Source organism: Manacus candei, unplaced genomic scaffold (genome assembly GCF_025592945.1).
Source record: "Manacus candei isolate 608988 ecotype Guabito, Panama unplaced genomic scaffold, ASM2559294v1 h1tg000018l, whole genome shotgun sequence".
Lineage (NCBI taxonomy): Eukaryota > Metazoa > Chordata > Aves > Passeriformes > Pipridae > Manacus > Manacus candei.
Genome location: NW_026138066.1, coordinates 14,113,868 through 14,139,989, shown reverse-complemented (window position 1 = coordinate 14,139,989; position 26,122 = coordinate 14,113,868). Strand labels below are relative to the sequence as shown.

General features: G+C 41.3%; 1 protein-coding gene across 6 annotated transcripts in view; it reads right to left on the bottom strand.

Moving 5' to 3' along the window:
• Positions 1-8,453: 8,453 nt before the first annotated feature.
• Positions 8,454-26,122, bottom strand: part of DGKI (diacylglycerol kinase iota) — a 216,614-nt gene continuing 198,945 nt past the window's right edge. For 5 of the 6 annotated variants that reach the window (XM_051784753.1, XM_051784747.1, XM_051784748.1 and 2 more), the window contains 3 exons: positions 22,597-22,633; positions 20,646-20,745; positions 8,454-19,735 (listed from right to left, as the gene is read on the bottom strand). In XM_051784753.1, the coding sequence (XP_051640713.1) occupies positions 19,619-19,735; positions 20,646-20,745; positions 22,597-22,633 (254 nt within the window). In that variant the 3' untranslated portion in view covers positions 8,454-19,618. Of the gene's footprint in view, positions 19,736-20,645; positions 20,746-20,766; positions 20,928-22,596; positions 22,634-26,122 lie in introns of those variants that run through there. The other variant, XM_051784752.1, reaches the window with a different exon arrangement.

The following is a 26,122-nucleotide window of genomic DNA, read 5'->3' as shown; positions in this document are numbered from 1 at the left end:
TTAATGCTAATTAATATATGCCATTATTGATGAAATTATTTTAATGAGCTTGCAGAACCTAAGAGGATATACCAACTTGTACATCATTAGCAATATTCTTGCTCTTTCAATTTGCTTTTCAACACTACAAGAGATTCTTCAGAATTGTTTTTGCCTCCCCAGGCTATTCTTTTTCCAATTATTCCACCAAAACACTAAGATATTGTAAAGTAGACCTTTCCAAACAGTTAGATTAAGTTCTATCTCCCTCTTCAGCCTTTGTCCCTCTCGCTTTAAATAACCTACATCCTTCTCTTTGTCTAAATGACGCTAATATAAGATCTGATTTGGATGGTATAAATAATATATGTCTAGAAATTGCACCATTGTCAGAGTTGAAAGCAGAAACACCACCAGATTTGTGTTAGGAACCACTGTTAACTGCCTGAAGGCAGTATGATATTTAATATTCACAATATTTAACAAAACACTCATTCTTCCAGTATAATTTGCCTTTTTATGTTTCCTTCATCATATATTTTCAGGAGGTAGAAAACATGGGAGTTTTACAAGCAGTTTGTATGAGTCTATGAACCTGCATCACTTGTCTGAACTCTTTCTTTAGTGATGTTTTAGATTTTGATTAACTTTCCCCCCCCCTTTTTTTTTTGAGTCTGTGTGACATCTGTTTTGTTTCAGCTGTCTGGGATAGGAAATGAGGAGCACTTTCATAGCTGCATTGCCTGTCTTTACTCTAGCATCTACAGGTACCATTAATTTTCCAGATGAATTATTGTTTTGGAATGTTGTAAAATGATACTCCCTTTATGTCTTAAATTATTTCTACAGTGTGGGACAAAAAAATGAAAAACACCTAATTTTGAAGCATAGTCATAGGACCAGGTCACAAATGTAATTCAATGCTCTTTATATAGTGTTTTTCCCCTGGTTGTTCCGATGATGAAAGAAGTGCTGGGAATTTATAAACTTGTTCAGCAAGTGTGGGGGTTTGGGGTTTGTTCATTCATGAAATTGAAAAATGAAGATGGGTGAAGTCTCTGCAAATGGATACAATACCTGATCTGGACAGGAAAAAGTCATCCTCCACGGAATCCTGGTTTAATAACAGGGATAACTTTTTTATTCAATCCTAGGTGAACCCTCACAGCTGGATTGTTTTCCCCCCAGCCTGTCTAGAACTCAGATTCATCCTGTAAGGAATGCCCAGATCAAACTGTAGGCAGACACTCATTCAAGCTCTCCTCACTGTGGAGCCTATTTTCACCTGTGATTTTCCCCAGTAACATAATAAGCCAGCTGTGTGACCGAGTCTGAATAATTACCTAGTACTTTGCTACGAGAATTGTTCTAGGAGGGGGATTTAAGGCAAATTTTTCTGGGTTTACTGTTATTAAAGAAAACAATCAAACAAATAGAACAGGTAAATCCCTTGGAATTTACACCTTCTTAGGCTGTGATAACATGTTCATAAAACCTCAGGATGGCAGATACTTAAACTCACTGAGCATCAAGCTATCGCTCAAGATGTCAAAAAACCATTACTAGTTCAAACTTTCATTTGATTACAGCTTTTCAAAATTCAAATCTCACCCACTAAGATTATTGAAAAGAATTTGAGAAAGACCAACAATATCGTTTTAACATTCAGGGGCTTTGTTATACGGGGCAGTTGACAAGAGGAAGAGCATTGCAATTGGAACCTCTTCAGAATACAGACCGCTTTTAAGCTCAGACTGTCTAAAAAAATGAAGACAAATTAAAGAAAATGGAAAGTGATTTCCTGTTACCCTTGTGCAGAATTACTAGACCAACATTGTGAAAACTCTAGCTTTCACAACTGTAAAAGTCATTAACCAAATGTCCTCCAGCTTGAAGAAGTCTTGTTTCATACATCTCATCAATACCTGAGACATGGGACAAGACTGAACTGCTGGTTTTTACCACCATTCTGGTGCCAAATTTTGCATTATGACCTCTGAAACACATTTGTGTTATTGACATATGAAGAAGACTAAATAAGTCACTTTTGCCAAAAGTTTGTTTCTTTGTGTTGGTGTAGATTAGTTTTTTGTGTTGTTTTTTTCTTGTTAATTAATATTTCAGAGCAACAGTCTATGCGTTATCCCTCTCCCATCCCATGACAAACAACACCAGCACTGCTTGCTCTTTTGTCTTACAGCTGCACCAGATCTCATTAGACTCTCTTATTTCATGATTAATGAAGAAAATGGTGACAAGAAAAGGACTGAAAGCCAGTGGTGACTGAGGCCTGAGTCAGACTGCTGAGCAGTATCTGCATCATGACACCTTCATGGGAACCTACACCCCCTACCCTTGTGGCGGGAAGATGAGGAATTACTTACCTGCTTGTCTGGAAGATCCATTTGCTCCTTCCAGTCAAACACACTGCTTGGCCATATTTAGGTAAGCATGAACACAGCTGTATCCTGCAGCAGATCATTTTTTAATGATGTTATGTTTAGTTCACACTGAGATAAAACCATTTTGTTGTTGTTGTTGGCCAGTATGCTGGTATTCGAACTTGAGGGGTAACTCTCTTTCTCTATGCAGTAACAGAGAGCACAAGTCCTAGACCAGGCCCTGTAGTGTTTTCCAGCACTATGCTCACTTTAAGAAGGACAGAAGAAAAACTAAACAAAAGAGAAAAACATTTCCATATCTATTGTTTTTGGGGGTTCAGAATCAGACTTTTGCCTGGTGTCCATGTGTATCAATGGAAAGAATGTGACAGGGCTGCAGGCTGTCCCCTCATTCTCCTCCCAGTTTCCATTTAAAGGCCCAACACACTTGAGAAGAACAAATCTGTTTCCTATTTTCTACACAATAGGGATGCAACTTTTAGCTTCAGGGAACGAAAAAATAAACAACCCTAGCAACTCAAAGTAAAGTGCATAAGTTCATGAAACAACCATCAGCAGAAGAGAATGCAGAAACTAGAAAATTTAATAGGAGACACACAATACAATAGGATTTGCCAGATATGAATTTAACACAGTGAGAGCCAGAGGACTTATTTGCAGGTCTGTGCTTTATTTCAAGCACTGATTTCCTGGGTGCCTTTGAGTAAGCCTCTCTAGCTGTCTGTGGTATGTTCGGCTCCTGATTCTGCAAATCACATACATTTTGTGTTGCTTCAAGTTACTGAAGTGGGGACAATAGCTGCCCATGTGTCTACTCATGATCCTGGGTCCTTACAACAAGTACTTTTTTCTTTCTTTCAGTTTTTATAAAAACCTCAGGAAAGCCTTGATAAGACCCTAAATAATGGTACCATACACAATGATCCAACCCTGAGCACCCTGACCTAACCTCAAAGTTGACCCTGGTTTGAGCACAGGACTGGATCAGACTTCTCCACCAACCTATATTAGCCTATGATTGTACTATAAGAATTGTGTATATATATATATGTATACAAAAATTATATAGCATATAGTAGAAATTCAGTGCGTGTTTTAATAAGCAAATAGGTTTCTCATGAAAGTCTGCACATTGACAAACCGAAATTTTGGGATCCAGACAGCTTTCTTCAGTTCCTAAAGCCTTCTTGTGGGATGTTACTCATGATGACTCCCACATCCATCTCGGGTGCAGCAGACGCATAGATCTGTGTACAGTTGGTGAGCCATAACCCATCTCTCACATTAAACAGGAGGTGCAGCTAAGCCTATTTCTGATGTGAGACATCTAGGAACAGCAAAGACAATTTGTAAAGGCAATCAGTCATGCAGCGAGAGATAGCCCCTTCCTTCCCTTCCCATATAATTTCAGGGACAGTAACTACAGCTTCTCTGACCTGGAAAGGCTTTGAACAAGTCTCATGGTGCTGGTAGACCTGGAAACCCTGAACAAAAAACTTACCCCCTGTAATTAAGAAGCTCTGCTGTGTTTAGCAGAAAAAGATGTTGCATGCATTGCCTGTAAGCAAACAGCCACAAAAGAATATACTGAACTTGTAGCATCCACCTCCCCTTTCGCGAAACAAGCTTTGGGTGTTGATTAGATGCTGACTAAGGCTATGGAGCCTAAGCTAAGTTTCTTTCCACGTGAGTAAAAAAGACATCTCTTGCTGTGTGTCTGGAGGAAGTCCATAGTCACTTGCTTTTGTGTGCTTAAATTGTTTCTGTAATCTAGTGAGGATAGGTAGCAAAGAGTTGCAAAAGAAACCCATATTGGTTAGGAAAGAAGAGAAGCAGCAACAGGAAGGTTCAATAAGTCTGAGTAGGACCAAGGTGCAAATCTGAGACAACTATGCATAACAGTCTGGAAGCAGAAATTAATGTCTCACACCAGAAAGCTTCATCTCCCCAAGGCAGAAGTAGTAAGAACGAATCTGATGCAGAGAAACTAACTTTGGCAAATTAAAATTATGTTTCTGAATAATTCATGATTCCCAAGTCCTTGGATCCAAGACCTTCATAGAATCACAGAATCATTTAGGTTGGAAAAGACCTTTGAGTGCAGCCATTAAGTGAGCCCTGCCAGCTCCACCACCAAACCACATCACTAAACGCCACATCTACACACCTTTTAAATGCCCCCATGGGTGGCAACTCAACCACTTCACTGGACAGCCTGTTTCAGTCCTTGACAGCCCTTTCAGTGAAGAAATTTAGAGCTATAAGGTCTCCCATGAGTTTCCTTTTCTCCAGGCTGAACAAACTCATCTGCCACAGCTGCTTCTCATGACTCATGCTCCAGACCCTTCACCTTTCACATACACAGTCATTTTTACAGAAGTCTTTTTGTATTGGATGACTGAGTTGAGACACTGAAAAAGGCTGTCATTTTGAAGGATCTGTGAATCAATAATCTGGAAAGATTAATGTCAGTGTTTGTTAGTAACAAAAAACCAACCAAACAAAAAGATAATCCAGATCCTGTATTGTTTTTTTCAAAATTAGACTACAGAAAACTACAGAAACTTAAAAAAAAAGAAATCTGAAATAAGAGAAGGTTGGAAAGTATTAATATTCTAAATCAAACGGTGCCTCATAATCCTAATTAGCCCTTATTCTCTTTCCCCCACATATGCACAGAGGTGCTTGACTTCTGGATACAAATCTGATCTCCTTTATTATTAAAGTGTGAAAAAAAGTCTCAAATCATCTGCAGAGCACTGCAATACCAAACTAGTTCTCCCATCAGGAGGTCACTTTTCAGAGATGGGCACTGCAAGTAAAAATCAGCTTCACTGCAAATCCAGTGTAAGAATTTCAGGGTGACTTGTAGAGTCATGCAGCTACAGACACACTGCTCTCTCGGTTCTGTATTAGGGGAAACTTCAAATCACAAGCTTCAATTTGTAAGCTGTCCATTGGTTTACCATAACTTTAATTCTGGTCAGGTCTGTGAATATATACAAAATTTCAGGCCCCCACAGCAACATTAGGTGGTACATACCTGAAAATTAAAATGGAAAACTTTAAATGACTTTAAATGTAAAGACTACAGAGAAATTTTAATAGAGAAACTGCTAGTTATCCAGTGACCCCTTATTCTATGATCATCTCATTCAACTGGACATGACTGTCCATATCTGCCCTTCTATTATACAACTCACAAAAGACAGAAGGGAGAAACAAGGAAAAAGAGTGAACAGCCAGAATAATAACCACTTATATTTATATGGAGTCTTGCATCCCATTATTATGTACTTCAGGGATCAGAGTAAGACCCATTAGCAAAACACAGATACTCCTGGAGCTAAGTATATGTTCATAAATGGAGTGAGAAAGACCAGAGCCTGTTAGAATATCATCAGTTCTGTCAGCAAAGAAATTTATGTGGTACATACAGGCATTAACAGAAGCAGACAGGTAATCACACCCTATTTCTTAGAAACATAATCCTCAGCCTGCTGGCTGATTATATCAGGAACAAAACCCCCAAAATCTAGAGACCAAACACTAGTCTGAGTCATATATCACCATTTTTGACTCAAGGTTGTTCAGGTTGGATGGGGCTCCAGGATCCAAAATATCATTAGAACTACCTTTTTAATCTTATTCTTTCATTTTTACATCTCTTCTTCACACTTGGTGGCAAATGTAGGAGGAAAGAGGCTGCAGTCAAAAGTTCTGACAGTCATCCTACTAATTTCTGTCAGCTTCCTGATTAGATAGCAAATTGTTTATAGATATTAACCAAGCAATGCTTTACCTGACTTCCCGTCGTCTACAGATTGTCCACCTGAATTTAACACCCAGCAGGTAACTCCTGCATCTTATCTGCAGAAAACAAACCCTTTATTTTTCTGGGTCTTGGGCTTCACAGCTCACCTTTAATACCTGCAGGACTGTTTGCCTTACTGAATGAGAGCAGCAGAATCCACGGACTTGACACACTGGTACTTAAACTCCATATTCACATAAAAACAGTTCCTGGCAAATACACACACCCTAGTGCTGATTAAGATTGTGGATAGATGGGACAGAAGAAGAGAAGATGCATCTCTGAAGGTTTTCTTATGCCATGGTATGCCTGCTGTGAACTAATACAGCTGCAAATATAATACTTATGTATCAATATCAAGCCTTGAATGTGAAAATATGAGATCCAACACCTTGAAATTATGGGACTGCTTCCAATATTTACCTATTTTTAAACTTAACAACCTTGGCAACATCTCTTACAAGCATCACTACCTAGTTTAAAAGGTCCCTTGTTAGAGAGAACCACATTTTAACTGCAGGGAAATTCTGAAGTCACTTGGCTGCAGTGAAACTGCAGGGGTTTGGGGTTTATTTTCAAAGCAAATGATTCCTGTCAGGATTGGGTTTTTTCCTCCCAAGAACGGATTTTTATTTTTTCATTGTAGTTACATTCCTGCTATGAAAGCTTTAGCTTTTTAAAGAAAAATTATTACATTTCATATGTAAAGAGAGGTTCTGTAGAAAAGGGAATTCCCCACTTAAGAAAGTACATTAGCATGTGAGATAGGTATTTATATATGTGTGTATATAGTATGTATATATATAGTTATGAATTTCACCAGCTTTATTAAATATTTTGGTAGGGTTAAGTTGGCTAGAAACCAGCCCTGCATTAGGAACAGCTAACATAGATGAGATGCTGAGTTAACAAGGGGAAATTACAATGGATGAGAAATGAGCAGTTGGACTCTCTTCAGAACTACACACACGTGCAAGGCCACACACATTTAAGAATTTGGGGTGCAAAACTAGTAGGATGTAAAGCTGCACTCTCATTTTTTTAAACGTACCACTGAGTAGCTCTGCCTGCAGGTGGTGGAACACCTCCAGATGTTGCTCTGAGGGCAGCTCTGAGCACATCAAAAAGCTCCTCTCCGCAGACATTTCCAGAGAGCAGCTGGCAGCCATTTGGTGCAGCTGGTGACTGTGAAGGACCCCAGAGGGGTTAGTGCTTTGTACCACAGTGCTTATGGACGTCAAAGCTCTGCTTGGTAGTGCCTCCTCACTGCGCAGGGTAACCCACTACGAGGTCACATCCACATCCAGTTCCAGCCAGTCCTGCACAGGCAGAACAGTTAGTCTTTTTAGCACTATTCTTATTAATAATAATATTCTTAGGCTCTCTGAGACAGCAGGAAAAGAGGGCTTAAGATATCCTTTAAAAGAGACAAGCACACAGCTGGCTGCTGGCAACAGCGCTGAGCATCAAAGGGCTTGGAGCGTAGGAGGGAGCCAGAACCATGTGCGAGGGAGGTGTTTTTAGGGCAGGGGCTGTCCCAGAGAGACAGGACAAAGGAAACACCACAAAATTATTCAGAAATATGATTTCAGGGTGGGAGAGTGGAGGCAAGGGAATGGTTAGGAAACATTGACTTGTATGGAAGAGAGGTCACAAATCCTTGGTGTCAGAAACGGCACAGAAACTTCTTAATGGGGCAGGAAGGGCAGCTGCTGGAGACAAGAAAGCAAGGAATGGCCATGACAAAATTCTTCAGTCAGACACAGCTGGGCAGAAACAGAGTCATTATATGTTCATAGGTTAGTCCTAAGATAATACAGAGGTGAATCAGAGAATGCACCAAAGAAACACTCCTGAGATGCATAACTAAGATCATGAGGTGACCTATATGCCTACATTACAGTCCTGCTAATCTCTGCTGGATCTCTCCTGCACTCACTGAATGCTGAGCTGACAATCTGAGTTGACTAGGGGACCAAGAAGATTCCCCTGGAAGTGTTAAATGTATCATTAACCTTCTTCTTTACCATGAGCGTGAAGTTGGCTTATCTTGAGGCTTAACGCACCCTTCTCATCCTTTCCCTGCACAGTCACACACACATATATGCAGAATTTGGACTCTTGCATCCCTTTCCTTCACTCCCCCTAGCTCTTCACAGCTTTCAAGTCACACTGGTCTTTTCACTCTGCCAGAAACAGCAACCCAGCTCTGCTGGCAAATTACACAAAGAAACTCAGCCCAGCCAAGGCATGCGCTTCTTCACTTTTATTCTGTACATTTCCACACAAGTCACAATACAGAAAAAGCATCCAAAAGGAACAGTAACCAGCTCTTTCACTGTATACGTATTTCTTCCTTCCCCCAGTTTAAAATCTCCTTACTTAGCAACACAGTGATCAAGATACTTTGTATAAATAGGAAATGCAAGAAAATCATGGAAAAAAATACTTTCTTACTTTGTTACAAAAAAACCTCTCCTCCATCACATATTCACTAATTATTATCTGTACTCTGATTCTCTGTTAAACATATATCCTTAGTTCATGGGTACTGCTGCATGCCTCTGATTCCTTTTGCCAGCTGGCAGCCTCAAGGTGCACAGCTCCAGAGCATTATGCATGGGGCCAGGTAGCATAAAAGAGCCCTTTGAGATGTTATTACAACCCCTGGAACAGATGTGGAATCAGATAATAGGATATATACAAATACTAGAACTCTGGATGCCCATGAAATGTTGGTTAAAAATGCACATTTGTTATTTGACTTTACTACTCTATTTAGAGGGCCAGACACATTATGGAGTGGTCCAGATTCTGACCTCAGTCACATCTTGGGTCACCTGGAGTGAATTCAGTGCAGAGGAGATCAGAATCTGTCCATTATCCTTTCTCTATCATCTCCAGGAAGCAGCACTGTGTAGCTCAATGGAAACTCAGCCTTTCCATCACAAGTCTGTTCATCACCATCCCACATAATGATGACTCCTTCTTAGCCTTCTTTTTTTTTTCCAGAAGACACCTCCAATTCCCTAACTCTTTCCTAACCGTTGGCCTTGTTCTTTATCAATTTTAATCTCCCATTTGTCCAGTGACCAGAAGTGTGAAGGCCAGAGAATCTCTTCATTCCCCAGAAACCTTTTGCACCAACGAACTGAAGTGGTGATTTCTGGACTCTTAAACAATATTCTGTAATACCAACATGATAGGAGGGAGGTGGCATTTCTGAGATGGACACTTCCAAATGAAACATTCTATGCTCAATGAACTCAGTACGATAATAAAATTGCTCTAAAATTCAGCAACATGCTCCCCTGAAGCCAAAGCAACCACCTGAATGCTTTAATTGACTTGAAATATCACCTGAGTTAAAAATTTTAATACAAGAAAGCTCAAACACAGAAATCAAGCATGAGAAGTGCAAACTAGTTCATTAGAAAATTGTGATCCTCAAGCACTCTTTACTATCTCAATTTAAGCCACCTAAACTAAAAAGCATAGGACAGGGCTACTCTCACTGTCTCTCAAAAAATGGCTCCAAAAGAAGCAGGATACTATGTGTGAGCAACATTACAAGGCATAACAACAAAAAAAACCCAACTCAAAAATAGTTAATATACAGCAGATTTTGGCTCATAACATGAAACACATTACCTGTCTGTGTATTGGGAGGTGATCTTATCCCCATTTTACGGATAAGAAAACCAAGGCACAATAAGGTTAAATGACTTACCCAAAATGACTCAATGAAAGTGGCAGGAATAAAATCTCAAACCCTTGATTTACTACCTCCTGTTCTATCTCTTTGACCACAATACGTCCAGAGAAACATGATGATAAATTATAACACACAGCAAGTACTTTCCCTATTCCATGACACAACCATGTGGCACACAGTTAGACTTGTAAACTATTATAAGACAGAAATATATCATTAAATCCAGTGACTTTTTTTGCATAACCTTTATGTTTTGCAGTAAAACAACAGGTCAGTTCTCGCTTGATATAAATCTCCACTGAGCTAGCCGTGACAGTCTCATAAACCAAGCTCAGTATTTATGTACATTGAATTTTTATTACCACACACCTGCAACTTGATGAGTGTTTGTGTCCATAGGAGAATCATGTTTTCCCACAAGACATCTTGTTTTTTCCTAGTGCAAGGCTGCAAAGCCATAGCTGTTCTAAAAGCTGTGCAGAAGCAAAGTAACAACAGCAGTGGCACAAAGGCAGGCCTGTAGTTTGTAGCTAAATATTCTGTTCACTGGGTCAGAGAGGACAGTGAAACCTCCACGGACCACCAGAAGGTTTGTGTGGGAGCTGCAGAACACAAGTCCTCAGCTACAGCACTGGCCAGACTTTCAAAAATCTTTCAAAATCCTCCTGCTTCCAAAAAGCTGGCTGCATCTGAAATGACTGGCACAGGGTTTACAACACAAAACAATATGGGCAGAAGAAAAATAACCTTCATTTCCCTACTGTGAAAGCACATTTCACCTTGAGGAAGTTTCTACAGAGAAATGTTGGCAGTCATATTCCATGTTCCCCTCCCCAGTGCACGGCACCCTGATGGGTCAGTGGCCAAGGCTGGCAGCTCTCAAGTCCATTTGGAAAGGGATTTTAACTCTTGGTTGTTTTGTTTTCCAATAGAGTTACAGGAGATAGGGCACATGTAACGCATGGTGTGAGGGCAGCTAGATGGCAGCCATTACAAAGGACAGCCTCAGGACAGCTGCTCTGGGAGGAAACAGGTAGGAATCCCTGTCCTGGTGCACGAGAAAGAGAATCAAAAAGAGCTTGGAAGAGCTCTTAAGAAAGGAAGTCAGCTCCTACAAGCTTATTGATGTCCATAGGTATTTTACACTCTGCCTGGCACATGGTGGGCTGTCTGGAATAGGTAGCCTTCTGAGAGTTGTTACTTTTGCCAGTAAGGTGATCTTTCTGCACATAAGGCATTCCCCGCTTTCCCTTTCCCAGCTCTGTGAGGTGCAGCAGCAAGCTAGGGAGAAACAAAGCTCCCAAGAGCTGCTTAGTGCTTTGAAGGCTCAGCCACTTTTCTCCCAAAGCTGTTGAGCGATCAAAGGAAGCAGATGGAGGAGAATCACTCTGCAGTGACATGTAAATGGAACAAAAAAACTGATAAGCCTCTGCCACCTCCCTGTGATTTTTCTGAGATATGTGCTGAGCAGAAAACTATACAGTAGCAGGGCCAGCCATTTTGCATGAGAGACCAGCACACTCACTTACCATTCAGAAACAGCTGACACTTCTTGCGAGCACATCACAGAGCAACGCAACAAAATCTGCCTGGGAAAAGATTTCTTGACAGGAAAATCACAAAAGGAAGAACCATGAGAGTAGCAAAAACAAAAAAATTATACAAAAGAATTTTTCTATTGACAAGTCTGGAAATGTTGAAATCAACCCCTCAGGTATGAAAAACCCAAGTCCATCATACTTCCCATCTGCTTAATCCCGAGATTACAACTCAGGCATTACAACTGCCCTCAGAGGAGCCTTTAGTACTGCACATCCAACTCATTCCTAGTACAGAGAATTTCAACATTCCCTACCCATGTCTGGACATGGTCAGAGGAGATTCAACCATCTGTGGCTGGTCAAGCAGAAGTGTCCCAAGGGTAATTAGCACAAGAGTAAGATTTTGACCTTTCTGGTCAAAAAATGAAGGTAGCATGAGCTAAGGAAAGAAGAGGTGATGAAAGATTAAAGACTTCAATACAGAAACTCTATGAAGGACAGAGAGAGAGAAGAAAAAAAAGGGGGGGAAGGAAAAGCAAAGAGCATTGAAAATTATCTAAAATCAAATTTAAATAATATTATGTTTCATTTCCTTCCTGCCATTAGCTGCCAGCAAGATCACTTGTTTTCTTAGCTTTGACATGACTGTACTCCTCCCATATGCCATGGGGATAAGGACAGTATTACAATAGAAGCAATACCACAGGACAAAACAACTGCAACTGCACCCAACTCCTATTAAAACAGGTACATCAACAGTTTTCCCTTTCTGATGAAATAAAAAAAACCTAGTCCTGGAAAAGTGCTGAAGTGGGGGACCAGATAGAAAAGACAGCTATTCACTTTGTAGCCTACAGCAATCACTTTATTTTGATGTGGTGTTTCTTCCACTCATTTGGAAGGAAAACCTCCAGCATGGCTAAGGAGCAGGGAAAGGTGTCATTGTACACCTTAGGACTCATGTCTCACTTCATGCAGCCTCAAGATTTGCAAATACGAGGGTGTTCCCCACCAGACTGTGTGGTGATCTCTATGGGGGCAAAAACAGGACACCTCCACACCTGGGTGACATAAATATTGGATGCAATGAGCTCAGAGAAGAAATGCACCCACCTCATTTTTACAAGTAGATACATCTAATTATGGTACATAATTACTAATTACAGTGATATTCAGTAGGCAGCATTGCAATTCCCTATCTGGAAAATGGCAACGAATGTGGAAACCATTCTGTAGGGTTCCCATTCCCAGGGACCACCTTCACTTTGCTTTTGCTTTTCTAATTTTGGCATCTTTCATTTTTTATGTGAATGTCACACAGCAACAACAGCCCTAGAAAACTGGGACTACTTATTAAAGCCTAATTAGCCAAGAAGAAATCACTCAAGTCTGCTACATCAGGCTCAAGAGCTTCTTGAATTTCTTCTCCATACCTACAAACCTAACCGGTTTGTACCATTCCTAGACAAGATTTGGATTCCTGTGTAGGAACAGAGATTACTTTCTCCCTCTGCTTGATCACAGGCTGACAAAAAAAAGGCAACTGAAGGTCATTAAGGTTGGAATCAGAAGGCCATTTTCTCATTAAAATAAAGTGTAATACTAAGAAATGAATTGCTACTGTGGTTTATGCATTAGTAGTTAGCTAATTGCTGCAGCACTTGTCATAACAGAGCATTGGATTGCCACAGTGCTGAGTGGTAGGTTACACATCAAGCAGCCTCCCAGACAGGGACTAATTGAAGAGCCAGGTGTTACACTTCACCAGCAAAAGGAGGCTGGCTCGAGACGAAGCAATTACATATGTAGTATTACATTGCTGAAAGAAGTAGTGCTTTATTTCTTGCATGTCAAAAGGCTACAGCTTCTACATACTTTGTATATAAGTGCTGGAGCTGTTAACATATTGGTAAACTCTAAAATACGGTTCCTAAGTCAGAGTTCTGATTCTAGTGGATGAAGGTCACAAAACAGAAACAAATTTTTGAACAAAGCAAGACTTTTGCTTCCTCGGGTGTTCAACTAATTGTATGTGCCTGTCAAGAGAATCACCGCCTTCTTAGATTCCCCAAATCTCTGACATGTAGGGGATCTAAGAACATAAGCTGACTGTTTTTAAAGGGCTTAGCATCAAATTATTTCCTGAAATATAGATGTGTGAATGTTGAAACACATGATTTTTTTTCAAGTCATCCCCCTCCTTAGACTTTAGAAGTCATCATGTGCTACATCAGAATGAGAGGGTTTTAAAATGAGCTGCCTGTCTTCCCCACTCTCTGGGTAACTAGATACATGTGTACTGCATAGGATAGATTGTCTTGGGGTTTTTAAAGAAAAAAAAAAGTCTGAGAAACAAGAAACTGCAGCTGAGACTGGAATGTGGCACCTTATAAATAAGGCAGGGGACAAGATGCACTCTGATGGCTGAATACAGTAAAGTTATTCAGCTCTAAGCCTGCCTAATCACTGAAGTCAAATGTAATGAATTTACTGGTGTGATCAAGGCCCGAGGGAGGGAATTTTCCCCGTTTGCACAAATGGCACCATACGTGGGCCAGGAAATTCCTTGGCTGAGGTAGGGGGTGTTTCTCCAGAGGACATGAACAGGGGACGAGAAAATACCACCTTCTGTGGGCACCATCATGGGCAGTGGAACAGGAAACACAAAGGAGAGGGAAAGCCCCTGAGCTCTGGTACCTGCAGAGGATCTCGGGAAGGCAGTCCAGAGAAGGTTGGTGCCATGGCATAACTTGGGTTGCAAGTAGACATGGTTAGCTTTGAACACTGGGTAATTCACTCCTCTCAAGCCAGCTTTTACACAGAAGTGAGAAACTGCCCAAGTACTTGGTTTTGGGCAGTCCAAGCCAAGTGCTGAGGTGCTGCAGTCTGTCTCTAGTGGTAACTCCTTAGCAAATGCTAAAACATTCCAACTCCTCTATATATTCTGTTCACCTCAACAGCTGGGTGCAGGCTCGGGTTATAGCTCCCCTTGAGGCGTTTCCACAGTGCAGCCATGAGCTGCTTTCTGCCCTTACAAAAGAAGTTAACATATTGAAGCTCAAGACACATCCTCCACATAAAATTCCGGTCTTCATCAGTATGCTAGCAAGTAAACTTTAGCACATTACCGAGTTGCCATTGCAATCAACAGATTTTGGCAGGAAGATCATGGAATTTAATGCTATAGCAATCCACTACTAAGTAAAATAGTTGTTAAGAAAGCAAAATGAGGAGTACCACAGTAAACACTCTAATACTGTGTCCTATAGCTTCACATGCATATAGAAAGGCACAGGAATATAAGCTGTTTCTAGGACTGCTGAAATGACTGAAGATATTCACATTTTATGCTTTAGATTAATTAGGAAGCTAATAACCCAATGTCACTTTAGCTCAGATTCAGTGAGGAAAATAGAGGAAACAATGTCTGATGAATGGAAAAGAATAGACAAAATGGAGATCAAAATGTTACTTTTAGCAAGCTTAAAACAAGTATTATGAAACAATTCTCCATGGATGTCAGTCGGTGCACAAGAAGCAAAAAGTGGGGGAAGGAAAATGACAGACCTCAAATGGATCAGCAAAAGAAATTGTTTCTTTCTTGGAGTACATGAAGTGCAAGAACAGAATTTCCTTGGAGTACTTTCAAAGCACCTGAATATCCAGCATGTCCATACATTTCTTGAGTACCAGTAACCTCCCAGAAATCTTGAGACTACCAATGTATGTTGCCCAATTTATAGTCCAGAGTCAGATCATCTCAACGTGCTTTTGTCGTTCTGGAAGGGTCAACACATGAGCATACCTCACAGGAGGTATCTGGGATGGCTGAAAGAAAAATAGTCACTTCTAGATAAAGTTTTGTGTTAGAAACTTTCACTACCGTGCACATCACTGTCACAGAAAAGACAAATTAAAAATTGAGTCAAAGAGGCCATTAAATACTACTGAAACAAACCTCCCACAGCCACATCACCAGAAAAATCATGGGCCCCATCTATTCTTACACAGCAGCACCAGCTTGGCAAATACAGCTGGGAAGATCAATGGCAAAAAAAACCCCATCAATTTTGTACTATTTTCTTTGTCTATGATTCTTCTGCATGACAGTCCTCATGTAGCAGGGGATATCTCATGTAGTCTGAATCCAGGCTATAGCACCAGGAGCTGAGACTGAGAAATTCTACTGCGGGGAAAAGCAAGAGTGACAGGTATCAGTAAAAACACCTACAGACATCTTGAAGTGCTAAAACACAGACAAGCAAGCCATCATGTGAAATGGTGAAAGAGTCACTGGAGTCTGAGGTCTGTTTTGTAACAGATAAAATTTGTCTTGAACCCCTGTTTTACATGAGTAAAACTCAACCTCACACCTCACAGTATTGAGGGATGCCCAGAAAAGCTGTGGATGTTCCACCCCTGGAAGTGTCCAAGGCCATGTTGGATGGAGCTCTGGGCAATCTGTTTTAGTGGAAGGTGCCCATGTCAGGAGGGTGGAACTGGATGATCTTTCCTTCCAATCCAAACCATTCTATGATTCTATGCTATAATTAGTGAAAAATATATGACATCATCATGTCTTGGATAACACATGGAAGATATCTCTAGCATTAAAACATGAAATAATAAGAGTAACTGATGCTATTAAATTACAAAAGTAAGTTTATTTTATCAACATTATAAATATTTTCTTTCCCTCCATTCAACTCCAAAATGAGATAGTAAAACCAGTACAACGGAACAATTCAGGAGCTCCTCAGCTCTACTAAAAAAGTTCCCCTTAATAACAAATTAAAATGGAAAATCACATTTTGTCAGTCCAGCAATATCAGTAGCTGAGCATCCCTAGATACTTTATCATTCAAATGGCACAATTTTAAGTGTGTGTGTATATGTGTGTGTGCATCTATATATATGTATACTGATGTTTATAAATATACATATATACAGTAATATACACACACTAATAGACACGGCCACTGAATAGACACTTTTAGTAATCAAAATGCTTTAGATGTAATTTAAGTGGATTCCCAGCTGCACATTGAAATTTAGGCCCTGCACAGTGCAGGTACAACTACACTGGATAAATCTAGAGCCCAAGTGCCCCAGAGATTCAACACATAGGTCACCACTGATTGCTACAGAGTCTGCCTGCTTCTAGTGGCTGTCCAAAATTGAGAATCCCATCACACTTCAAAAATGGTAAGGAATAATCCTGTAGCATCCTGGTCCCAAACTGCCCTCAGTGAACCAACTTTTGATATTCCTTGCCATTGTAGAAAACAATATACATGTTCTGTTACCTACAAATACAACACATCACAAGTATCTCGTGCATTATGTGTGCAGCGCTTTGGGACAGCTTGAATACTAAAGGCACTACATACAGCCAGTTCCTGTCCTAACTCCAGTGCTGGGAGTCCTTTTATCATTATCCAGTGCTTTTATCATACAAGTAACTGTCTTCAGCTGAGCACACAGCATGGGCAGCTTTCCAGAGGCACAATGGGCTCACTCTGATCATAACATCATACTCCAGCTTCCAGGGAAAAAGGCAAGCCACGGTCTCTCATGTGCTCTGAGTTCCTCCGAGCAGCCCAAATGGCACAAAATTGCTCACGAAATCTGCACATCCTGACAAGCTGCTCCAGAGCCAGCCACGGCTGCAACCACCTCTCAGGCACTAGGGATAGCCTGACAAGGGGAGGACCACTGGGGACAGAGATGGACCAGACCCAGCTCCCTTATCATAATTCACATGTGGCCTCTGGAAGCTACCTGTGATTAAAGCAAGCCTTTACTGCTCCACCTGTTTCAGGGGACTAAGGGACCAGGGAGCTGTCACAGGCTCAGTGACCACACTCTGCTCAGGCACCAGACTGGCCCCAGCACAGGACAGAGCTAAGCTCCTGGTGTCATTGAAGCTTCCTCCGTTTCTCACATCAGTAAAACAAAGTAAAAAGGTAAAATTGATAGAAACATAATTCTTATTATCATCCAATATATAGAAATATTACAGTAATGTCTTTTCTCACTGCTGGGAAATGATGCAAGGCCTACCATGAAACCACAGCATGAGAATGTTCCTTGTGGAAATTTCACATACCACACCAAAATTATATTCCGATTTTTTATTTTAACAGTTGCCCAATTCTGTTCTAATATATACACATACTGACCTTCTCCACAAGCCCCTGGATGACTACCAAGAGAAGGAATTTGGCTTTCATATTTTATTTTTTAAACGAGAAAGACAGAAAATAAGACAAAATACATTTCATGTCACCATTGACCTATAGATTACAAATATATATATAGTTTCCTTCCAGAGGAAGAAATACTATGGAAATATTTTGCTCATATCAAATGAACCTTTGAAAACAGAAAAAAAATTAAAAGTATATTTTTCAGCTCCTCCCTCTCTACCATAACAATCACTTGTTTGAAAAAAAAAAAAAAAGAAAAGAAAAAGAAAATAAATAAATTTAATTTACTCCACCTCTAGTAAGGAAGAAAAACTTATCTGGATAATGACCTGAGTTATTTTCATGGTTTCCAAATGTATGTAATCCTGATGATCATCATCTACCAGAGAGCTACACCTAGCAAGGCATATGAAAGCAAACACTGGTGGATCCTTCAAAACAAACAACAAAGCAAAACTCAAAAATGTATTACAAGAATTATGCCAAAACTCAGTCATGAATGTCTTCATGGGAACTGGTCAGATAAAGTAGAAGTGGAAGCTCTGTTATTTCTGGCAGCTGAGATATCTGCAGCAATTGGAAACCCAAAGGTGGAACATTTTGTTTATGCTTGTGTGTATGTGTGTTTGCTTTCTCTTCTTTTACGGTTATAAGACAGAGAACAGACGAGTAGTGAAGACATAGCGGGCCTTTACAGTGGCTAAGCTTTACATTTTTGAGCCTATAGTGGGTAATGAGGCAAGGAGCTGCTGCTTGTCCTTCTCCAGTGGGACAGACTCCCTGAAACTTTGTTCTCTTGAAGAATCAGATAGTTTACAGGTTCCGTCAAAGAAGGTTTTTCTATTCCACATGCGACTGGACCAGTGCCCATTTGTTTGTTGGCAGCAGCAAGGCTGATAACTGATGTTCTAGGCCTCCTTCCTATCTCTGGCTGTAATGCAAAGGGCACTAGGTCCATATATCAGTCCATCAGAACTCCCTCAGTATTGCACAAATCTATCTCCAGTGTAAAACCCATGTTTTCAAGACTAAAGAACCACTATCAGCTTTGAGCAAGGCCTGAAACCTGAGCAGAACTGGATCGGTCATTACACACACACAAAAGTAATATGAGAAACCTTACTGGTAACTTTCTGCTCTGCCATTCGACATGGTATGTCCCATATAACTCCTTTCCATACAAATTACTGTATCGTGAGGCTACCATAACCACATACCCAGCAAAAACGAGGTTAGGTTTTGTCACTGCTGTAAATCTAATTGTGCCCCACACCCTGGGAAACAAGGCAACAGGCAGCATCCTCTCCTAGAGGGAGGAAACTCCATGGCGATGGGGTACTGAGGATGCAGCTTTTGAGAGGATGGCAAGGGAGGGAGTGTAGCTGGTAAAAACACTGGACTTTTCCTAAGGGCATCCAGAGCTCATCAAATATTTTGCTACTGCCTGACCATTTGTGAAGAAAACACAGAGACAACAGGTACTATTTAACTGATGAGAAGTGAGGGGAACAGGAGAATAAAAGGAATGCAGGAAATTGTAAAGATGGAGGAGGGCCTCATTGGGTGCTTTAATGTCCCAGTTAGTTTGGAGTTTTGTTCCCCCACACCCTCTTAAGTCTTTCCTTTTGTTTTTTCTTCCTTTTTTTTTAAAATAAATTGTACAGATGAACATGGGAGAAGTTCATGCTACTTGCTGGAAGCAATAACGGTAAATTTCCATGGCCCATGGATTCCACAGACCTTTGAGTGTCCCACCTCATCTATCATGGGCTAACTTATGGAACCTAACCATTCCGTGGCAAGACTCAGTAGCCCTTAGAAACTGGTGGCATGTCCTCAGGTATTTTCCACTAGAGTGAGAGACACGTTGATTCCATCAGCTTCTTTCTCACATGACGCCTGAGCGACTCAGGTGAAGCCTTGAGACTTCCAAGGATCCTCTTCGACATTTTCAGACATCAGACTGCTGTCTCTAGATCTTCGTGGGTAACCATTTGGTAGTTTTGTCGACTCTCCAGGTAGGAAGCCAGATCCGGATCACCAGCTTGCTGAGCCCTGTCACGAGGGGTCTTACCCTAGAACAAGAAACAGGAAGAGAAAATCTTGTGGTAATATATTTAGAAGAACAGATGATTCCTGGGCAGAAGAAGATTAACAAGTCAGAAGTCACTTGTCTGGATTTCAGCTGTTTCAGAAAGCTTTTTGCAATGTACAGTACTGTCATCTGAAAAAGAGATCACAGAATCATAGAGGATCTCTCTTCCCCTTATGGGCTACCCTATACAGCATAGCATGGTGGGAATTGTTTTTGAATGCCTTGCTACAGCAAAGATGCTTCTGATTCTAGAACCCAGAGAAACAACCCACTCTCAGCTGCTGACCACAGGATGTTTATGCTCAGAAATTCCAGAGCGGCAGCTTCTGGACCGTGTTCCTAAGCAATCAGATTGTTTCAATGACAGAATATTCCTCGGATTTAATTTTGCCCAGACTTCTTTCTCAATCAAGCTTACACCAAGAGAGGGTTGTGGTTAGTGTCCCATCATTGAGCACAGGGGCAAGCCAGGGAAAAAGCAAATAGATAGTCATCCTCACAAAGCAAGTCAGCCACAATAATCAAGCCTCACAGAAGCTATGCAATCCGAAATCAAGGCTCCTGCAGGTGGTCCTTGCCCACAGGCCTCTCTTTTGACCACACAGGAGGAGGATACTGCTGTGCCATGGAGATGTCTCATTCACACCCAATGCACCGAATAGTTTGAGGCCAGGCTCTCACTATGGTGATGATGACCCGTGTTGGGGACTGAACTGAAGTCTCTTGTACTTGTTTAAATCAATACAGTTTTCTATATAAAAATGGCTTGTTTAAAAAGAGCTGCTCTTGGCCCACACAAGGAAGCCTCAATCATGCAAACAGCAGGGACGGATGCTGATTGGTCTCGCTTGGCTGCAGTATTTTATAAGTGGTTGATGGAGCTGGGTTACCTTGGAGTCTGTCTTTCTCAGAGAGGCTCCCGCATCCACCAGGAGCTGGCAGACGGCGCGGTGGCGCTGGCAGGCTGCCTTATGTAATGCTGTCTCACCCCTAGACCAAAGTACAGAAACCAGCAGTGAGACACATCACACCAATGTACATTTACGAAGTATGAGGTGCAGAGGATAGACACAGAAGGATGCTGCATTTCTGCGAGGTTCCCTCTTGCTGGCAGAGGTAGGCTTGTGCACTCTCTCCCTTAGCATCTACATCCTTTGACTCAGTAGGAAAGCCTGCAATGCACAAATAGCAGACGAAGAACTCTGAGGGGTGGGAAAGAAACACGCACAGATTTTAAGTATTCAAAGGACTGAACGTCACATTCCCATCCAAACGCCAGTTCTGCTAACTGCTGCAAAGGCAAACTAGCTCCTTTCTTACTTCACAGCAGGCAAAACAACAACAGTGTTTGTTTCTTCCTGCAATTTGTTTCCTCAACCTCATTCTCTGACTCATCCTAGAAAAATCTTGCCCATCAAAGCTAAAACTGGTGCACTTGCTGCCTTGGTTCTGATACCCTGCTCTCTTGGGTGTATGAGAGCAAGAGCTGTGTTTTTGTTTTCTACTGCTGGACTGGTGAGCTACTGGGAAAGCTTGAACACAGGCTTTTCAAAAGAGAACACTGCGTAGTGGGAGCACATTTATTGCTGAGCCCCTCACTCAGACTAGAGCTACGTGTAAGAGGATTCTGAGATTGACTATAGTACTGAGAGTAAAGAAATCTATCTAGATTTTCCTAGGAAGAGGAGGAAAATATGCTTTGAGTGGATTGAAAAGGTGTCCTTTGTCCTTAATACTAGTATCCAACACGTACGGTCATTACAAAACGACAAAAAATGCATGTAGTAGGACAAATCTTACACCTACCTACTCAGAGAATGCACAAAGGAATTTCAGCCCCAGTCCATGACAGGGGAAGTTGAAATATTAATAGGCAACTCTGCAAGAAATCTGCCCTTGCAGCAGGAGAACTAGAATCAGAATGGGATACTACCTGATTTCCCCCTGAGGATCAAAAGACAAATTCCTACTGCCAGTTACAGCTTGAACCTCCCCTTTTCAAGAGTTAGCAGCAGAGGGACCTTTATAAAGGGAAGACCTTGTAGCCATGTTCACTAGCACTTTGTTTCAGTGGTTGTACTATGCTACTGGGTGAAAAGAACCATCCAGACACCATCACCTCTGGACTTCACACACGCACCTTGTGCACAAGGTGTTCTCTGCTAGCAGAGGAGGGCACTGTGGGATGAGGAATGATAGGCTTAATACCTGTGAGAAAGATGGTTTTTGCTTCCTATATATTCCATACACTTTCCAGGATTATTCCTGATTCCCTTGCAAACTTCAATTATACGACAAGATTTAAAGCAGTTGGGAACTGGAAAGTAATTTTTTTTGTTTAGTTTTGGATTTGGGGTGTTGTTTTATATAAGAACAGAGGTGATCAATGTTTTAACTACCTGATGAAAACCTTCAAATGCACAGGTTGTGGCCACCTGGGAGAACCAAGGCAGAGCACCCTGGATGAATCAAGAAGGGACTGAAGAAAAGGTGTAGAACAAGAAAAGTAATTTCGTGACTTATGGAATTTACTCTTCAGGTTGTTCCCCTAGTAGCTGGATGCCAGAAACATCAAAACACAATGTAGGACTTCAATTCCCCTAGAAAAAGGAAGCATGGGAAGCAATAGAGAGGAAGTACTTTATGAAGTCCAAGAAACATTTATTCTAGACCAGGAAGCCACATATGATCTGGTTGATGTTTGTGTTTAGGGGGACTTCTGTCTGCTTGTTTGTTTTTGAAGAGCTGTGCTTTTTTGGTTTAAAAATTTGCATTTGAAAACCAAGAGAAGTCTGCTATTCTAATACACATAATGTGAAGGGCAGAGTAGGTTGTACTTACGTTTCACTGTCTGTCATGTCCAGTAATTCAGATGGACCTGCAAAAGACAGTCAGGTATGTCATATAGCATTTGTCTGCATGACTAGAAGACTATGTCTACCAGGAGAAGATTCCCAGTACAACTTGCACAACTATGTCACATTTCAATGTACTATTTGCTTGTGAGAGCCCTTGCACTGGTAAAATTCTGAATGCACAGTCACTGCTGGAGTGTCAGCACCAGGGAGTATCAGCCTCTAAATTACACTGGGAATGAATATTCATGGGGTTTATTTTCTCACTCTTCACCTTGCTCAATTAAGTGGTTCACATAAGTACAGTGCATTGAAAATGCTGATATATTGGAAACCCTGATATATTGCAAGTTAAAATCTATTGTTACTACTAGAAGTAAAATGTCATTAGGAAGTTGAAATTAGCCAAATTCCATCCTGAATGACATCCCTGTGCTACTCCATTTAATAGCATTATACAAAATGTAGATCAGGGTGGAATATTCCCAGCAGTCTTTATATTGATATGCAAATCCTGTACTCAACTGGTTAGCAATGATCAGGAAAGTAAGATTAAGAAAAACATAAAAGATTTTAAGTGAAAAAAAAAAATGCATTTATGTTTATGTTCTTTTGTTCTTGATATTCACTATAGGCAGATATTTATAGCAGCAAATTCCATCACTGAATTACAGTGATACAGAAAGGCTAGGATCTGGATAACATTTGAAACAAGAAAAACTTTTCCCTTTGCAGTCTATTGTATCATTCTTCTCTCCACTGCTCTGGAGCAGAGTGCCAGATGGTTATGGGGCAGTTAGCAAAGGAAACACTGAAACTTTACAGTAATTTTCCTTCCTATGCACGAATATTTCCCATCAGCACACTTTGAAATTCAAGAGTCCTCAAGAGCTTACAGCAAATCTCACCTGAAACTGAGGAATTTCACACTATTTGCTTACAAAGGGCTACACACAACCTCCCTACACCCCTTTCACTCTGAGTGTGTGTCAAAACGTATCAGAGCAGCCGGTCTTAACCTCACTGCTTTTACAGTGTGCACATGCAGTATCACTGGGGGCTCCTGGAGCTGCAGGTAACTCCTTCACTTCTGTCATAATGGGAAAGGGGTGGTGGCTTAGTCCCCAGTACAGAGGGCATTGTATACCATTGCATATCTATCTTGACAGTTCTCCAAGCTCATTAGCCACTGCTGATTTTTAATGCAAAGCACCCTTACTCTGCCACCACACAGCTCATCTCCACATTTGGTGGTGATGTGTTCACTCCTGCCTATCAAAAAGAAGAATCACTCATGACCCCTAAGCTCCCATAAGCATGAAGAAGGGTAGAAGGGGCTAAGCAGGGCCTCTCATGGAGAGGAAAGAAAGGTAATGCCTGAGAAATTAAAAAGAATATTTAAAAAGCACATGTGAAGAAAAGGACTCCTTTCCCATGCAAAAATCACGTTCTTTCAAAAATAGAGGTAATTCCCCATTGCTTTATGCAATGACACATCCAGTGATAGGTAAGCAGGAATGGATTGCAGTGTGTTAGAAAAGACACACTGCCAATATTATTTCTGTTCATGGATGGAGCAAGGAAGGTTGTGTTGCTAAGGTGGAACAGGGTGACTGGGCTGGCTGCACGGAGCATAGAGGTACTTGCCCCGAAAAGAGGATAAAGGTGTTACAAGGTTAGGAGGAAGGATGGAGAGAAGTTAGAAGAATATGACTTGAGAGGGAGAAGAAGCTTGGGCAGAGTGGGCCTGGAGAGATAGGAAGCCAAGAGTTAAGAAAAACTGGTCTGGAGCAGGAAGAAGCAACAGGGCTGAGACAGAGATGCTGAGTGTGGAGGACTGAGAAGGCAGCCTGTGAGTAGAGACCTGAGGAGATGACAGGTACATTCTGCCTAAGTGGAAAGGATGTTCTCCTGTATACTGTTCCAAATTAAGCATTTCATGGGAGAGCCCTGACTCCACCTGAGTTATGCATAAGGGCCAGATACTGAGATTAATCAATTAGCTGCATAACATGATACCAGGATTCATTAATTTCATTCTCTCTGGCCTACCTCTGAAGCTGGAATGTCCCAACTCACACACAGCCTGGGCTGTGGCCTTTACTTCTTCATTTTATTTTCACTTGTGCTTCTCTTAAACCATCTCACGCCCTCCTCTTAAATCCCTTTCCCCTCTCTTTTGGACCTCATTTTTATATCAGTCTCCCTGGCGCTGCCAACCGACCATTCCAAATCCCCCTCTGCCCCGGGACAAAAGCTGCACAGATGTGGGAAGGGCTGGCACTGGGAAAGCTAACGGCACTGTCATCCTGACCCAGCAGGGAGGCGGTTGTTTTACTCTGGGACAAGAGGCAGAGAAAGAAAAGGGGACCAAGGCTCAGAGAGAGAGAGAGGACAAAATAACCCAATAGAAATCCGGAAGGGAAATGCATGAGTGAGATTTCTATCAAGGAAAACAGCAGGGGGGGAAATAAAAACAAAAGATAGAAATGTGTGGAGAGGTGGAGGGAGGAAAAAAAAGAGAGAGAGAAAGAGAAAAAGAGACTGGGGGGCTGAAGAATGGCAGGATGGGGACGGGGGCTGGAGGGGGGAGAAGTTCGCATGAAAGGAGCTGAAAAGCATGACACACCAAGGGGAAGCTCAGCTGAGATCATTCTCTTTCCTTACCATTGCCCCTAGATGGTCTGGGTAGAATTATTAACCTTTTTCCTTCTCTCCTTTTGCCCTCTTTCACTCCACGAAAGCCCTTTACCAGTTTCTCAGGAGGCAAAGCATCCTGAGCTGGGGATGGGAGGAGGGAAGGGAAGGAAAAGCTCAAAAGAAGCTGCCCTTTCACTGAGCTCACTACAACAACAAAAAAGAGAGCCTAAATGGCCATATTTCAGAGGCATTTCCGAAATATTCAGAACCACATATTCTGAAAGGCCTCTGGGCTCCCAGTGTACCCCTCTCTGATGGTTGTGGTTACAGCTTCCCAAAGGAAACCCACAGGTACTAACCCTTACCAGTCCCTTGTCCTGTCAGTCCTTCATAGAACTGGGGAAGAAGGGTATTTACTTTAAGCAGTAATTCCAGACATTATCAGCATTTCTGTGTGTTTATCTGTCAAAATCCGCTTTATTTAATAACTTGACTGATGTTGTTCTGTGGAGGAAAACACTGGATTTGGTTCTTTACCTTCAAAGTGGGAATATTTTTAAAATAACAGTAATCTGGAAATTCAGAACTACTTCAAGCCTTTCCCCAACTCCATATTCTTCTTTTTTTACCTGATGTGAAAATTAAGTGTCTGTTTTTTCCTGCCAGTGTCTTTTAGCTCAGAATTTCCACTGTAACATAGAGGATAGTCAGGTTATGGGAGCATTCCTTCCATCCTAACTCTCTCTCTGCCTTGTTGCCCTAAAATTTGGTAAACTTGCAAATGAAAATAGGCTATTTTATACCTTGTGCCTTCTAGAAAGACTAACTTTTTTTCTGCTTAGGCCCCTCACAAATGACACTCTGCAAATCTA